Source organism: Malaya genurostris, chromosome 2 (assembly GCF_030247185.1).
Source record: "Malaya genurostris strain Urasoe2022 chromosome 2, Malgen_1.1, whole genome shotgun sequence".
NCBI lineage: Eukaryota > Metazoa > Arthropoda > Insecta > Diptera > Culicidae > Malaya > Malaya genurostris.
The window spans coordinates 348,715,664-348,732,742 of NC_080571.1; the positions used below are offsets into that span (position 1 = coordinate 348,715,664).

The window sequence follows — 17,079 nt, forward strand, 5'->3', positions numbered from 1 at the left end:
AATACATTAAAAAGCATACAAATATGTATGCAACGACTCAACATTTCCCACATGCAGTATTCTTTGAATTGTCCGCTCATGATTTAGAGAACCAAATGGTATGCATACATTTTTAGAGTGTACACGGAACCGCAAAACAACCTAATTTTAAGTACATTCCACCCAATTTGGGGGTCCCGTTCAATAGCCTAATTTCAGGTAAAGTGGTTCTGGGTAGTTTACGTAAGACACGTGCACAAAAAAAAATTAAATATGAGTTATATTTACTCTACAGTTGAGTCGTATTGACTCAATTTCAGGTTGTAATTTCAGCCCCTGTTAATTAGGGCTCAATTTCAGGTTGTTACGGTTTACTTAATTTTAGCTTATTGAAAGAAACTCGCGCAGTTGGGTGGTTTTGCTCTTTGTATTTTAACAACAATGGAAGAAGCGAATGAAAGAAAAGATTCAAAAGAACTCAAAACTAAGTAAAAAGAAGTCCAATAATAGGTGGTTTCTTTTTTCTGTGTAAATAGTATTCACATATAATGGTTTAGAAGATATTTATCTACTTAGTTTTACGCAAACGTTTTTGTAAACCAATGTAGTTTTTAGGACACCGAAACACATTTGCAAGCTCAAAAATCACTTGGTTCTCGCAGAGACCACAAAGTATGTAAAAAAAACTGAAAAAAATGTTTGATACGAGCGAACAGTGTCAAAACTAAATAAAATGGAGATTAAATGCGGGGCAAAATGAACGACAATAATAATAAGACACTAAAATGATGACCGGAAACAGAATGTGCGCGAGCTTCCCATAGTTGGGCAAAATTGTGCAGATGAGAAAGATATTCTGCCGCTGGATCCCACACATACTTATTAAGGACTGAAAAGACGAACGCAAGCGCACTTCAGGTACATGATTGGCTGGATTTATTATAATACGTAAGAGAGCAAAATGAGTCGGAAAGATCATGATGCCGGTTTTCTGGGATTGTCATAGTATTCTTTTGGAGGACTACCTCAATGCAAGTATTAGCCATTAATGACCGAAATCGCTGTTAAAGGGCCTTACATGAAGCACATGAGCATCGCTACCATGGTCAAAATCAACGGTTTAGAATTCCAATTACTTGTCCATCCACCTTGTTTACCTGATTTTGCATCGAACTACTTCTCAAAATCTGTTACAACTCTTGCGAATTTTTGTGCTCTAGAAATGGACATTTAGAAGGTCTTAGGCATGTGCGACTAAAATGGCATCACAGTAAACGTTAAGAAATGTAATACAATTTCTCGGTCACAGTCACAAATTTTATTTAAATGAATAATAATGATAGTTTGAAGGGATAAGTAACTTTAATATTATTTTTTTTTATCTGAGGGCCCCCCCTAAATCGAAATCCTGGGTACGGTCCTGAATCGATGTCGGATAATGACAGATAAGACTAATGGTTCGAAAATATCCATGGTTTGAAATTTCCTACTTTTCCCTAAAACCTTTTCCTTAAGCTCTAACGCATGTGGTGATTTATTTCAGTATTACTCAAAATCTCGAAGGGAATTAATTAAATCGATTATTGCAATGAGTTCCTCGTACGCGTATCGTTTCAAGCGTGTCAACATGGAATTTGGGTGTTCACAGAAGCCAAACTGCAATACAGCTTGAAACTTCTGCTAGACGAAAACTGTATGGAAAAATACCGATGTGAGCATGTGATCGAGATGAGCGTGCCTGATTGGGAAACGGTACCGTTTTCATTTTGTGCACTGTCAAACATCCAGTAAAAGTTTTTTCGGCAGTTCACTTTGGCTATTTGAATGTAGCCAAAAGTTAGTTCCATAAAAAAGCATTGATTTCCCACATCTATAGAGAACCTCAATGATAAAGCAGTTCCACGTTTTGGAGATAGTTTACAATCCCATTTCAAGGGCACAGAATTTCAGATTAAAAAATAACTTACCCAGTCGGTCCAGTATCATCCGCGTAGCAACTGGAATCTCCGGGTTTGCAGTCCACACAGTAGTCCCCGTTCTCCGAACACTTGGAAACACTCAGTGACATCACGCGTCCATTTCGGGTAGCGGTAATTTTGTGCCACCGTCCGTTGGAGATCGTATCATTGCTGGAAGCACCCTGGCCAACGACCAGCGACGTGATGGCAGTTCGTGCTCCGCCATAGGAAAACACAGCTCGCCCATTGACCACTTCCATGGCGACGAAGTCCGATCGTCCACCGCTCTGAATTCCAAAGTTATAGATCAACAGGGCATCCGGTTTGGTGGTGGCAAAGATAACCGAAATATCGTTGGTGGCCGAGTCTAGAGCAGGAAATGCCATGTACGATAGTTCCTTGAATCCAAAGGTAGTCTTCTCGCAGTGCCGCCCGTAGCGTCCATCCACGCAGCTGCATTTGTAACCGGGTTTCAAACCGACACATAAACCACCGTATAGACAGGGATTCGGTCGACAGGAATCGGCTACTGCCTCACACTGGTTTCCTCGATAACCCGGCCGGCACAGACAGAAGAACGATGAACCATCGGAACTTTCCCGGCATGATCCACCGTTTTTGCAAGGACTGCTAGAGCAAATATCACCTCGCTCAAGCTGACAGAACTTGCCTTCACGATTGGCCGGACAGGAACACTGAAAATCGTATCCTTGCCGACGGCACAGACCTCCGGCTTGACATGGACTCGGCGAACAAGGATCCTGTCGTTTGTCACACTTCTGGCCGGTGTATCCATCCGAACATTTGCAACGGAAATCGTGTCGCACCAAGGGAGATGTGAAAATCAACGATTGACTGTCCGTGATTTGAGTGTCTTCATAGACATTAATCTTCTCGAAGCAGACACCACCGTTGTCACAGGTGTTACTGTCACAAGGAAGAAACCCGATCAAGACTCGGGTGTTCTGCAGTAGCAGATTGATGGCGTCCTGCTTTTTACTGAATCGTTCGATGATAAACTGTTTCGAACGGAAGCCTTTCCCGTCATTGGCAACGGCCACGGAAATGTCCATGGCTTTATCCGTATCCAGAAAACTGTACACAATCAGATCGTTTGAACTGTCGATCGACGATTTCAAAATATCGACAAAATTTCGGTAGTAGTTTGCCAGAAACCGACTGCTGGTCATATTCTCGATTCGAATGGTGATCGAGTTCTCCACGGTGACATTGTCGAAGCGAAGGAACTCTACGCTTACCGTCGATACTACGTCCGCATGTCTGCCATCGTTTCCGGACACCAGGAAGGTATGACCATTGCTCGGAATGGATGACGATATTGTTCGAAGCTTGCAGCCCGTGCCGATTGCAAATTTGTTGACCGGATTTTTGTTCAGATCACCGATAATCTTGCAACGGTAATCGCCCGTCGTATCCGGATCATTCGGATGAACATTTGCGATATCCCCATTAATTTGATCATTAAACACGTACACCAACACGTGAACGACTCTCGGCGTCGAAGGGCTATCGTTCTGGTCCATCACGTTGACCACAATCGTGTGCTGGGTTCGCATTTTGGGTTTACCGTTGTCTTCCACTTCAACCAGAAGCTCTAGTTTGGGTGTTGTTTCGCGATCGATACTGCGAGCGGTCCTGAGAACACCGGAATGCTTTTCCAGTGTGACCAACGATTTGTGGCGACCTCCAACCAAGTAGTACGTGAATGGGGCCCCGTTCGGTGGTAAATCCGGATCCGTTGCCGAGAGGGTCATAATAACGGTGTTGGGTGGTTCATTCTCAAGCACAGATCCGACCGCATCTTTTGGGTCGAATACCGGCCCGTTGTCGTTGATGTCCGTGACGGAGATTTTCACTGTCGTCGTTCCGGTTTGTGGCGGTGATCCCGTGTCGATTGCTCCCAGAATCAATTTGTGAACCGGCACCGTTTCTCTATCTAGCATTCTCGCCGTTTCAATTTGTCCCGACTGGGGATCAATCTTGAACGAGTGATCATTGTTTCCTCCTATAATCGAATAGCTGAACTGATTGTTCTGTGGTCGTACATCTTTGTCTATGGCTTTCACGGTGATGATCCTCGTTCCAACTTGAGCCCCTTCCGATACATCAGCCTCGTAAAAATCGAGTAGAAATTCCGGTGGATCATTCCCATCCTGGATTGATATGATCACCTGGGCTTCATCGGTATCGTTACCTCGGATGCCACCGAAATTTTTCGCCAAAACGGTAAGCACCACTCTGGACTGTGTTTCACGATCGAGGTTTCGTGACACCACCATCACTCCGGTCTCCGGATGGATGTTGAAGCCTTTATCGTTACTCGATCCAACCAGCAGGTAGTACACTTTACCATCCTCTCCGGCATCTTTATCGGTGGCCTGAATGGACCCAACACTGGATCCTACCTCTGCCGATTCCGACACGTCAAAGTGAAACACCGGTTGTACGAACTTCGGGTAGTATTCATTTACCCCGGTGACATGTACAATCACCTTGGTTTTGTTCTTCATCGCAGAATCCGGATTGATGGCCATCAGATCCAGCGTATATCGATTCTGTTCTTCATAATCGAAAGTAGCTCGAGACTTGATCACTCCAGTGGTGGTTTCAATCAAAAACAGATCTCTTCCTGTGCCACCAACGATCGAGTAATGAATGATAGCGTTCTTGGGTGAGTCGCGATCATGGGCGTAGGCTTTGTACACGAATGTGCTGGGCGGTGAATTTTCCGGAATAAACGCATCGTACTCGGTTTGATTGAACGTCGGAGCGTTATCGTTGATGTCGGTCAGAGTAACCGTAATCATGGCCATCGATTTTTTCGGTTTGAACGCCAGATCTTCGGCGGTAATGTTCAACTGGTACGTCTGAATCGAATCGTAGTCCAACGGTTGCAGGATTGTGATCGCACCCGATGCACTATCGATAGTGAACTCTTTCCGTTCGTTACCTCCGGTGATCGAGTAGCGTACCATTCCGTTCGGCCCGTCGTCATCGTCCGGTGCACTTACTGTCAGAATAGTGGATCCGATTGGTTCGTTCTCCGGGACGATTACTTGATAGGATGGACTTTGGAAAACCGGAGCATATTTATTCATACCGGTTACTACGATCGTCACAATAACTTCGTCCTGCTGGGGTGGCACTCCTTTGTCCACTGCTCGGACATTTAGAGTGTACACTTTCCCCGGATTGTCGTTCAAGGCATTTCCCACAATGATCCACCCGTCATTTTTATTGACTACAAAGCTACTCGTGCCGTTTCCTCCCGTTACAATGTATTCGATTTCCGCATTCACTCCGTAGTCGAATTCATCTCGGGCTACGAGTTGCATGATCTTTTGACCAACCGTCGCCCCTTCCGGCGCTGGGGACAGATATTCCCGTTGCGTGAAAACAGGCGGATTGTTATTGGCATCCACCACGTTGATGTTGATCAGACATTCGGAGTACATCGGAGGTTTGCCGTTATCCGTGGCCAGAACGGTTAAACTGAACATGTTCTCCGGTGATGACTCCATCTGGGTGTGTTTGTAGTGGATAGTTCGTTTGCTGAAAATCTCTCCCGTGGCCGGATCGATTGAGAACGTATCCGACGGTTGCTGGAGTGAGTAGGAGATGACCGAATTCGGACCGTGCTTATCGCGATCGGTAGCGATCACCTGACCTACAAAGGTAACCGTTTTCTGCAGTTCCGGAAAGTTGAAGCTGTAGTAGCTATGCTCGAACTCCGGTGCGTTATCATTCTGATCTTGGATTGTTATTGTGAGCGGTGTTTCCGCTCTCCAGGCACCATCGACGGCCGCCACCTTCAGGATATATTCGTCTTGTTGTTCACGATCCAAATGACCGGCCACGGTGACATTGCCGGAAGTTGAATCGATCAGAAACTTGTTGCCGATATTTTCCGTAAAGATGTAGGTTGCGTTGGCATTGATACCGATGTCCGAGTCGGATGATGTGATCTTGATTACGAAAATTCCGATCTCAGCATTTTCCGTTACGTTGACACTGAACAAACGAGTAAATTTCGGAGGATTATCGTTTTTATCCAGTACATGCACCAGGACGGTTGCACTTCCCGTTAGTTGCGGTACGCCCTGGTCCACGGCCTTTACCGTCAATGCGTATCGTGGAATATCCTCTCGGTCCAATCTCGTTGTAGTGTAGATCTCACCAGTATCACTGTTGATTTCAAAACTATCGTAGTCTTTAACTAGGCTGTACGTGATTTGACCGTTTTCTTCCGAATCGACATCCGTGGCTTGGACCTTGGTTACGAACAATCCCGGAGATTCTTCTTCCATAACCTCGGCCATGTAAACCTGTTTCTCCATGACCGGTGGATTATCGTTCGCATCCGTTACATTTATGATCAGTTGCATGACACTACGTAGACTTGGCCGGTCCGAGTCAGCAGCTTCGATCCAAACCTCGTACTGTTGATTGCGTTCGTAGTCCAGTCCACCTTTGTTGACTGCAACTTCACCGGTATTCGGATCAATCCGCAGCGCATCACCGATATTGCCACCAGCAATTGCATACCGTATGTTACCAGAAGGACCCTTCTTCGGTGAGGTAGCTGATATTTTGGTAACGATCTTACCATCAGCAATATCCTCCGGTAGAACGAATTGAGTTTCCGACAGATACGAAAATACCGGAAATAGATGAGCCGACTTCAGAGCGATAGTTAGCTCGCTTTTGGTTGATTTCTGATCGTAGCCCTGATCACGAGCCTCGATGATTAGACTGAACACACGGTCGGCATTCTGTCCGGGCAATGAAAGCTCAACGGAAGCTTCGATTACGCCGGTGTTTTCGTTGATGTGGAACTTGCTGGCATCCGATCCACCGATCGAATACAGAATCCGTGAGTTCATGCCTTCGTCCAAATCGATCGCCTTGGCACCAAACACGAACTGGTTCCGTTTGATTCGGTCTGGTATGTTCACGTGGAAGGTCCGGGATTCAAACGTTGGACTATTATCGTTCATATCGGAAACCGCCACCGTCAGGTTGACGACGGTTGCCCGTGGTTCCGTGGTTGAGCTATCTTGGGCCATCAGGGTGAAGTGATACAGTGCAATGTCTTCCCGGTCCAGCATGACAGCCGTGGATATTTCGCCACTGTCTTGTTCCACACTGAATCGTTGCGAATACTCTCCGAGTAAGGTATAGCGGATTTTGGCATTCAATCCGGTATCTCTATCGGTTGCGATCGGCCGTAGTACTCTGCTACCGACTGGAAGATTTTCCGCTATCGTTGCTTGGTAGGACTGTCGTTCGAACTCCGGACTGTGGTCGTTCATATCCTGCACAATGACGCGCACCGTTCCGGTTCCGGTGAGGGGCGGTGAACCTGCAAGGGGAAGGAAATTCGTTGTCGTTTAGTTTTCGTTTATTGATCTATGGAAGTAAGTTAATACTAAAATAAAAAATATTTTTCCAGAACATGCATTGCAAATGTACTTCAAACATTGAAATAATTCTTGTTAAGGCATAGTTTCATCTGAAAAAATTTCTATTCATAGTCCAATGGGCTTTACTTTCTCATGCTTTCACTTATGTCAACAGTCCACCAGACGAAAATACAAATGCGTTTGTTGCGTAAAATTCTGCTCACACGTTAGGAAGTGCTAATTTTCAATTATTTATACATTCGCAAACTTTATTTGATCGGATAAAAAAAGTTGAATTTTCGTTAAATGTCCCGAAGTAAAAGGTGATTTTTTTGAGGTTAGGATTTTCATGCATTAGTATTTGCTCAGATTTTTTGAGGTTATGATTTTCATGCATTATTATTTGCTCAGTATGCTCTGACATTTCATCATGAATAGACTTACTAACGAGCAACGCTTGCAAATCAGTGAATGGGCCCTAGAAAAGTTGGCAGAAAATCCGCTTTTTTATCGACAAATTTTGTTCAGCGATGAGGCTCATTTCTGGTTGAATGGCTACGTAAATAAGCAAAATTGCCGCATTTGGAGTGAAGAGCAACCAGAAGCCGTTCAAGAACTGCCCATGCATCCCGAAAAATGCACTGTTTGGTGTGGTTTGTACGCTGGTGGAATCATTGGACCGTATTTTTTCAAAGATGCTGTTGGACGCAACGTTACAGTGAATGGCGATCGCTATCGTTCGATGCTAACAAACTTTTTGTTGCCAAAAATGGAAGAACTGAACTTGGTTGACATGTGGTTTCAACAAGATGGCGCTACATGCCACACAGCTCGCGATTCTATGGCCATTTTGAGGGAAAACTTCGGAGAACAATTCATCTCAAGAAATGGACCGGTAAGTTGGCCACCAAGATCATGCGATTTGACGCCTTTAGACTATTTTTTGTGGGGCTACGTCAAGTCTAAAGTCTACAGAAATAAGCCAGTAACTATTCCAGCTTTGGAAGACAACATTTCCGAAGAAATTCGGGCTATTCCGGCCGAAATGCTCGAAAAAGTTGCCCGAAATTGGACTTTCCGAATGGACCACCTAAGACGCAGCCGCGGTCAACATTTAAATGAAATTATCTTCAAAAAGTAAATGTCATGTACCAATCTAACGTTTAAAATAAAGAACCGATGAGATTTTGCAAATTTTATGCGTTTTATTGTTTAAAAAAGTTCTCAAGCTCTTAAAAAATCACCCTGTAGAAACATAGCAGGCCTTGCCTGAATTCTACCGGGCACGCATTCCCGCATAGCGTTTTGGCTACCTGGGCAGCCATGGCCACCAGAAGGCTACCAAAATTGATTCAGTGATGGTTGTGAAATCCAATTTGACAAAACAAAGTCGCCTGTATCCAAGTTAGCCGAGCGTTTTCATCTTCTCACCTTCGCTGAAAATGTCAAAGATTTCAATGTGGAAAAATCCTGGTGGATACGGTTGTATCGTTTGAGTTGTATTTCTGGCAGCGGTGAGGCAGTCGGTCACCAGAATGTCTGCCAGCCATATTTTTCCAGCTGGCAGCGTTTAGTCAGCCATCTGGCAGCCATGCGTATGCGGGTTTCGTGTCAATTTAATCGCGCGAATTGTGCATCTATCGGGCGAAGGCATCGCAGTAGGCGTGTGCGTCGGACGCTCAAATTTATCGTTCTTGTCAAAGTTTTGCAACAGATAAATTCTTACATACTTTTTAGTGAGTTGAAGTGAATTTTTAACATTTGAACGTTTTTACTGCTTTAGCTAGTGTGATTTTTATAATTAAAATTACTATTGTGTTTGCTGGTGCCGTGCTCAAAGAGAAAACATTCCAGTAGGTTTGATCGGACACTCGGACACTAATCGCATATCGTTTATAAGGAGTGTATCGATAAATAGTTAGCAACATTCAAACAGTTATTACTCTGAAATGGCTTAATTTTTTGCAGCGTGTTTTGCGGTGACATGTTTGTTTACATGTCAATAACAGCTGCGAAATCGATTGGTTTCGGTACGGTTTATCGTTTCAATGATGAGTCGAATTGATCCGGAAACGCGAAAAAAAATTCTGCACACTTGGTGCTCAGAAAGTGGTGTCACGTGCAACGAAATTGCAAAACGGGTGAAAGTGCACCACACCAGTGTCAAATATATTATCGAGAAGTTCGGTAAGACCCTTTCCATGAATTTGCCCCGATCCGGTAGGAAAACGAATCCCAACCAGCCCGACCGGGACTTAAAAGTGGTTGAGTACATCAGGAAAAACCCATCGGCGTCGACGCGGGATTTAGCCAAGCAGTTCACAACACCAGCATCTGAAAACGTACAAGAAACAGAAGGTGCCGAAAAAGTCCCTGGTACGCCAACTCCGTTCTACAGTGGTTGTCAAAAAATAATGTACAATTCGTGGAAAAGGACATCAACCCACCGAACTGCCCGGATCTTCGGCCAATTGAAAGGTATTGGGCAATTGTCAAGCGGCACTTTCGGAAGGAAAGTACAGTGTCCCAAAACATGCAGGAGTTCAAAAAAAAACTGAACAGCTGCCACCAGGAAAGTCACAAAAGTAACTGTGCATAATTTATTGAAGAATGTTAAGTCCAAAGTGCGAGCGTTTCACAGAAACTAGGATTTTCTTCAATATAATCAGTGAAATGCATAAAAATGTAATTTTTCTACAATATTTCGAAAACTGATGTCAAAATATGTTTTTTTTCTTCGCTTTTTTATTCAATAATCAATGTTGCTAACTACTTTTCGATACACTCCTTAGTTCAGCCAAGTTTTGGGGTTGACAATATTCAACAGTCTCCGATTCGATCGTGTCTGGATCGAGTCGATGGAGTGTGATTTTTATATTCTTGACAGACTAATTTACAATTGTGCAGATACTGGTTCAGGATACTTTCTAAAAAATCACACAATTGGATTGAAAAATAAAGTTTTCTTGACTCAAAATCGTGCATCTCTCAGATTCATCTATTTTATTTATTACAAAACATCAAAGCATACGCTTGGGGTGAAAAAAATGCTACCACGAAAGAGCTACCTTAGAGACGGGACTGGAACCGGTAGCTACGTCCTATCCAGAGAAATCGTTTTTGCCAATTAAACTATTCTGCATGTGATCACATCGAAAGCATGGCTTTTTCAACAATATCCGATTCTGAAGTCCCGGAAAGTCCTGATTCACAGCTCTTCCCGCTAACGCGGAACGAATACAAAATTCCCTACATTTTCTAAATGATATTGATTATTTCAGCATAAACGAGTGAATAGAGTTTAGTCAAAATAGGTGGTTCATATCTATATCAAACCATTTTAAATTGAATATTCGTTTATTATTTACGTTTCGTCTTAGACTCATCAGTGCATAGCAGTTCAAATTGAACTGCTTAACGCAAAACTCGGACTTAATTTAAAACGATTATGTACCGTAAGCACAAAAATAGGCTAACCCCCGAATGATATTTTAAATTACCAAACAAAGGTCAAAACGCTTCACGCGTCGCTTAATTGATTTTTTTTCCTCTCTACTACTATTTACCAAGAAAAATGGTTAATTTGTTATATTGGTTACATTGGTTGAAAAATTATTTAGTTTCAATCTAGAGTGTGATACGTAACCTCTCCTATCGGTTATCAGGAGTTAGGTGATCACACAAATAAGTATTTTCTTACTGTTTAATAAATCCATGAAATGACGTATCCATTCAATCAGAAATGAGCTTCGTCGCTGACCACAATTTTTCCATAAAAAAGTGGATCTTCCTCCAACTTTGTCAGCGCCCATTCACGATAAAATTTCAGACCAAACGACGATTCATGATCAAATCATAGACCAAACTGACCAAGTTTGACAATGACACAAGACATGATTCACGCGTGATTTGTCAAAAACAGTGTTGCCAAAAACATACAAGCAAGAAAAATCACCCTTTATCGTCAGAAACAGAAAAATAAATCATAAATTGAAATTTTATTCTCAAGTTTTAATAATATTAAACAACATATGATGTTTGTATTTGAATTTCGTTCATTGAAGGAATATTCAAAAGCATATTATTTGTAATAATTCAAATTTAAAAATGTTACATTCGGGTGTAGTTTGCAATCACTCTTATCACTCTTACTTTCCACATCATCTGGAGGGTTCTTATGCAGCAAACGTTGAATCAATTCCACTCAAAAGTTGTCTTCCATACAGGCGTGACATATGCAAAAGAGTTTACATAGCTGACCTTCTTTTGCTTAAGTGGTTCTGTTCTAAAGCTTTCGTTTGACAATTCCATCCGAACTGATAAACTATTGTTATACCTGAAGAACGATTACAAGGTCAGCATTTTCTGCAAATTTGTTTGAAACGGCTTTCTGCATAACTTTGTCGAGGAAACTTTGCCTCTGTGTCGACTCTGAGCTAAAATAACATTTTTATCTCACTTTTAGGGGTTATAAATCACTTTTTCTAAAATTTTCAAAGGATTGCGCCTATCTTTCTGAGCAACGTTACTGAAGTTAGCGCACCTCGGAATCCACGTTTTTAACGTGTTATCAATAAAGAGCGTAAAATTGGACCACTATGCATCGTCAAGAAACCATAGAATCAGTAGTCGGCAAGATGCAGATCGAAGCAAACTGGCGGAAAGGACTGTGACTAAGGAGGCTGTATGAAATTTGAGGAAGCTAGCCCAAAGAAAGAAACGGCAATTCGATAAAGATAATTTTTTTCTTATTTTTCAAATCGTTTGAATAATTTTTTTGATCGTAACATTCTAGAACTAGGAGTCCCATCATGTGTGTTAACTAGAATGGTTTGAAACATAAAAGTATAGAATTTTACCAATTCTCTAATTTAATTTCTGTAATTTGATTAGGAATATCTGTTTCCTATGAGTTTACCGAAGTATTCTGTAGCTATTGAAATTCTTCAGAAGTTTGCTTGAATCATCTACAGTTTTGTTGCAAAGTTCACTGAAATACCAGTTTATGGACAATATCTGTCCCAATTGACCTCGAAGACAAAGTATGTTTTGAGACTTAGATTTCACACGATAATAGCTTTCCAACAGGTCATAGATTGTTAAAATCCGTTCATTTTTAACGGCGATATCGATATTTTTGGTGTAATCGACTTTTCGCCCTATTCCAACAGTAGTGAAACACGAGTTTTAACCCCTTAACGCTCAAGGGAAATATGTTTCCTTTCTATTAAAATCGTAATAGATTCTTCAATTACTATTAAATCGATGTTTTTTAACTGAATTTTAAAGAAAATTTATTTCCAAGGTGACAAATGTGTTCCTGAACTATCAATCTTTATTGCACTGAAAAAGTTTGTGGAAAATGACGTATAGAAAATAGAACACCTCATAAATGTGTTATGTGCAACGTCCACAAGTACATGAAATCGTTTCGTAGAATGCCATCACTAACTATATATTTTACAATTATGATAATTAAAGCAATAAATTAAATTACGATATAATAAACTCAACTCTTCTTTTCTTAATTTCTAAGAATCATAGGAAAAAATATTTCCCATGGAATTATAGGAAACTTATGCACCCAGCTATGTTTTTCTGGTGATATTCTCTTAATTTACACCCCCAATAGCTGAAATATTGTCTAATACTGACAAGTCAATACTGTTGTTCGCAATTGTTTCAAAGGCACCAAATAGATTGAGTACAACATCCTTTTTCATGACATTTTGTCTTGTTTCTTTTTTAGCACGGTTCGTTTTTGGCAACATAATCGTTTGAATATGACATATGGTTTAGAAAGATGGCAGTATTTTCGGATTCAAAGCAATTCCGTGTTTATATTGATTTAAACTGCTTACAGTAATAATCGTGTGTGTGTTGACAAATAATTTCACTCAATTTTCCTGGAGATGGCTTAACCGTTTTCTACAGACTTAGATTCATGTGAAAAGTCTTATGCTCCCATACAAGGTTTCGGAATTTCATTTGGATCCAGCTTCTCGTTCCGGAACTACAGGATTACATGTGCAACAAAATTAAAATAATGTCTCACATTTTTCTTGTAGATGGCTGAACCGTTTTACCTCATCTTAGATCCAAATAAGAGGTCTTAAGATCCCATAAAAACTTTTTGTTTCATAGTCAGATCCGACTTCCGGTTGAGGAGATACGGGGTATTTAGTGTAAAAATATCTATTTTACCTAAATTAATCGGGTTCTTCGAGTTTTCAGATTTTGATAGTCGATGATCAAATAAACTAAATTTTAAAATTTAAACTTATGTTGAGATAAGAGGAGCTCAATTGTTTTTTTTTTCAAAGAAGACCAAAACGAAAAGAATTTCACAAACAAAGCCGCATTATGACACTCGAAACATACGAAAAAGTCCAAAAATTCTAAAATGAAATTGACTCCGACATCTCATGGAATGCTCAATTGATTGTCATACGTTTGGATTCAATGGAATAATGTTATGATTTCATACAATTTTTCTCTTCGATCCGACTTTCTGTACTGAAATTACAGTGTAATGAGTAACTGAAATTTCAAGTTAACACTGAAGAATATTCAAGCAAAAAACACATGCGGATTGAAAATAAATGTATCCTCTCACTACTAGGGGGATTGCGCATGTCAGAAGTGTGAAGACATACTGCAAAAAAGGTGATTTACAAGTTTTCTCGATTTTACCTCGAATGTCCATGTGGAATGGAATTAGTGGATTGATAGTTTAAACACTTCGAATATGTTCCATTTCAATATACGTCGTTGTTGAATACGTTTTCAAACTAATAAATGATTTTACAATAAAAATTGTCTACAGAACTGTGAGAATTAAACGAAAAATAATGGAAATTTATTCGATACATTTATTTATTTATTTGAGAGCAGGGAAAAGCCTACTGAGGATGAAATTTACAATCTCTTTCTCCAAAAGGCATAAAACCTCCTCATCTTTTCTACCAACAGATTACAACATCCAAATGGTACAATATAAAACTAAGATTAAACTATATCACATTACAAATTATTTGCTTGTAAAATTTCCTCAGATCTACAACTAGATCGATAATGAATCACGGAACAACCGCTTTATTGCATTTCGGGATAGATGACAATCAAAGTCGTCAGAGGAACTATTAAATAAACGGCCTGAAAACGGACTTGTGCGGCATTCCTTCGAACAGACACCAGAAGTCGTGGGTCGATATTTCGGCAGCGATCCACGTAGCTTGGAATGTTTAATGGATCACTCCATGGCAGATTCCGAATCTAATGAATTTGCGTTGAACAGCTTCGACACGACCGATGTCAATTTGATAATGAGGTAACCAAACAATAGCTGCATATTCTAGGATTGACCAGGCTAGTGCGCAATAAAGAGCTTTCAAGCAATGTATGTTACGAAAACTTTCAGCAATTCGAAAGATGAAACCTAAGTCTTAGAAATTACGGAACCGACGTGATTCTTGCAATCAAGTTTGCTGTCGAAAATAATTCCTAAGTCTTTCACAAGCGGTTCACGTTTAAGACCGTTTTGCGAGAGGATGAAACGGAGCATCTAGAAGGCATTCAGTACCATTCTGTTGACATGACACCATTTTGCGAAAGCATCCAATTGAGCTTGCAGAAAGCATGCATCACCTTGACTATTTATCAGATGATACAGTTTGAAATCATCAACGAATAATAGCTTGAAACATTTTACGTTGAAGTTGAGATCGTTGAGATAGAGTAAAAATATAAACGATCCTAAATGTCTTCCTTGAGGCACTCCAGAACTAACAGCAAATAGTGTTGTTATCCTGTTTCCATCCATTCCAGTAGAGAAACCGTTAAAACCAAGTCTGTCAAATTTGGCTATTGCTACTTGATGGTGTATTTCATTGGTATTTGATTGTGTAGCTGTAAATCCGTGTTGCGTTTCAGATATGTAGTCGTCGCAATTGTAGGTTAAAAAGTCAAGAACTATTTTTTCAAATAACTTTGAGACAGCGCACATTGAAGGTATTGTTGCCTTTTTTAAATACTGGGAAGATATATGACTTTTTTCAGGATTCGGGGAATATTCCCGGCTCGAGAGATGTGCTGAAAAGTATTGTCAGTAGCGTTAGGAGACTGTTCAGGCACCTTTCAATACCATTGAAGGAATACGTAAGTTTCCTTACGCCGTTCGTTGACGTGATTCCAAAAGCTCTGATGGTTATTTTTAAATTTCTTTTTATACGAAGTAAATGAGCGTGATGTAAAATTCTGTTTAGTCGCTTATGGCGACTATTAAGATACAAAACATCACGCAAAAAACATGTATTAATCCACCTAGTGGTGTAATGATCCCTTTCTCATGTACATATAATATTGTGGTATTCTATTCAAAATTTTTCTCTTCGATTTTTGAAAGAAACCAAGAGATTGTTTGGGTATAGCATACAGAATAAAACAGTGCTTTGATTGCGTTGATCATCCTTAAGAAAACGAAATGGGTTCACTAATATATGCACTTTCGGCACCGGAACCCGAGAACCGGTATAATCAAAGTCGGTTCGTACGGCCTCCAACTAACATGACATACAAACTCTACTAGTACGCACTCTAAATTACGATTTAAATGTTTGTTGCATCCGAAAATATTTCAAGTGGCGGAGTTCAATATTGAACACACTTTACGGAAGTCGGATCCGGATGAAATTCAGGAATTTCGTATGGGATCGGAAGACCTTTCATTTGAATCTAAGTTTGTGGAAATCGGTCAATCCATCGCTGAGAAAAGTGAGTGAGATCTATTTTGGTATGTATAACCACTATTTCCGGTACTTCCGGAACCGGATACCAGGAACCAGGATAGCCGGAATCAGTTTGTTCAGTTGCTTACTGATAATGACTATCGATTTGTGTAGTTTTGAGACCAGTATAGAAATTTTTTTACGGATTTTTTGTTTTGCCGGTTTAAGTGACGGTGTACAATATTGAACACACTTTACCCTATAATTCTGGAACCGGAAGTCGGATCCGGATGAAATTCAGGAATTTCGTATGACCACGAGACCTTTCATTTGAATCTAAGTTTGTCAAAATCGGTTCAGCCATCTCCGAGAAAACCTAGTGAGATTATTTGACACATACACACACACACACACATACACACATACACACACAGACATTGCTCAGCTCGATGAACTGAGTGGAATAATATATAACACTTGGCCCTCCGCGGCAATTTTCACTAGTCGGTTTTTCAAGTGATTGCATAACCTTTCTATAACAGATCGGCTGAAAAGTTCGTATCGTTTCTATGAGAGGGCGCCACTAGAATTAAATCCATACCATTTTCAGTTAGTACCAACCTTCAAAAGATACGTGTATAAATTTGACAGCTGTCTGATTATTAGTTTGTGAGATATTGCATTTTGGGTGAAGCTACTTTTGTTATTGTGAAAAAAATGGAAAAAAAGGAATTTCGTGTGTTGATGAAACACTACTTTTTGATGAAAAAAAGTGCCGCCGATACCAAAAAATGGCTTGATGAGTGTTATCCTGACTCTGCACCGGGCGAAGCAACAATTCGTAAGTGGTTTGCAAAATTTCGTACTGGTCATATGAGCACCGAAGACGATGAACGCAGTGGACGTCCAAAAGAGGCTGTTACCGATGAAAACGTGAAAAAAATCCACAAAATGATTTTCAATGACCGTAAAGTGAAGTTGATCGAGATAGCT

At 40.7% G+C, this 17,079-nt stretch overlaps 1 protein-coding gene across 1 annotated transcript in view; it reads right to left on the reverse strand.

Moving 5' to 3' along the window:
* LOC131432073 (cadherin-related tumor suppressor) overlaps window positions 1-17,079 on the reverse strand; it is a 317,261-nt gene that overhangs the window by 7,231 nt on the left and 292,951 nt on the right. The window contains exon 10 of the mRNA XM_058598123.1: window positions 1,947-7,320. Within this exon, the coding sequence (XP_058454106.1) occupies window positions 1,947-7,320 (5,374 nt within the window). The remainder of the gene's footprint in view (window positions 1-1,946; window positions 7,321-17,079) is intronic.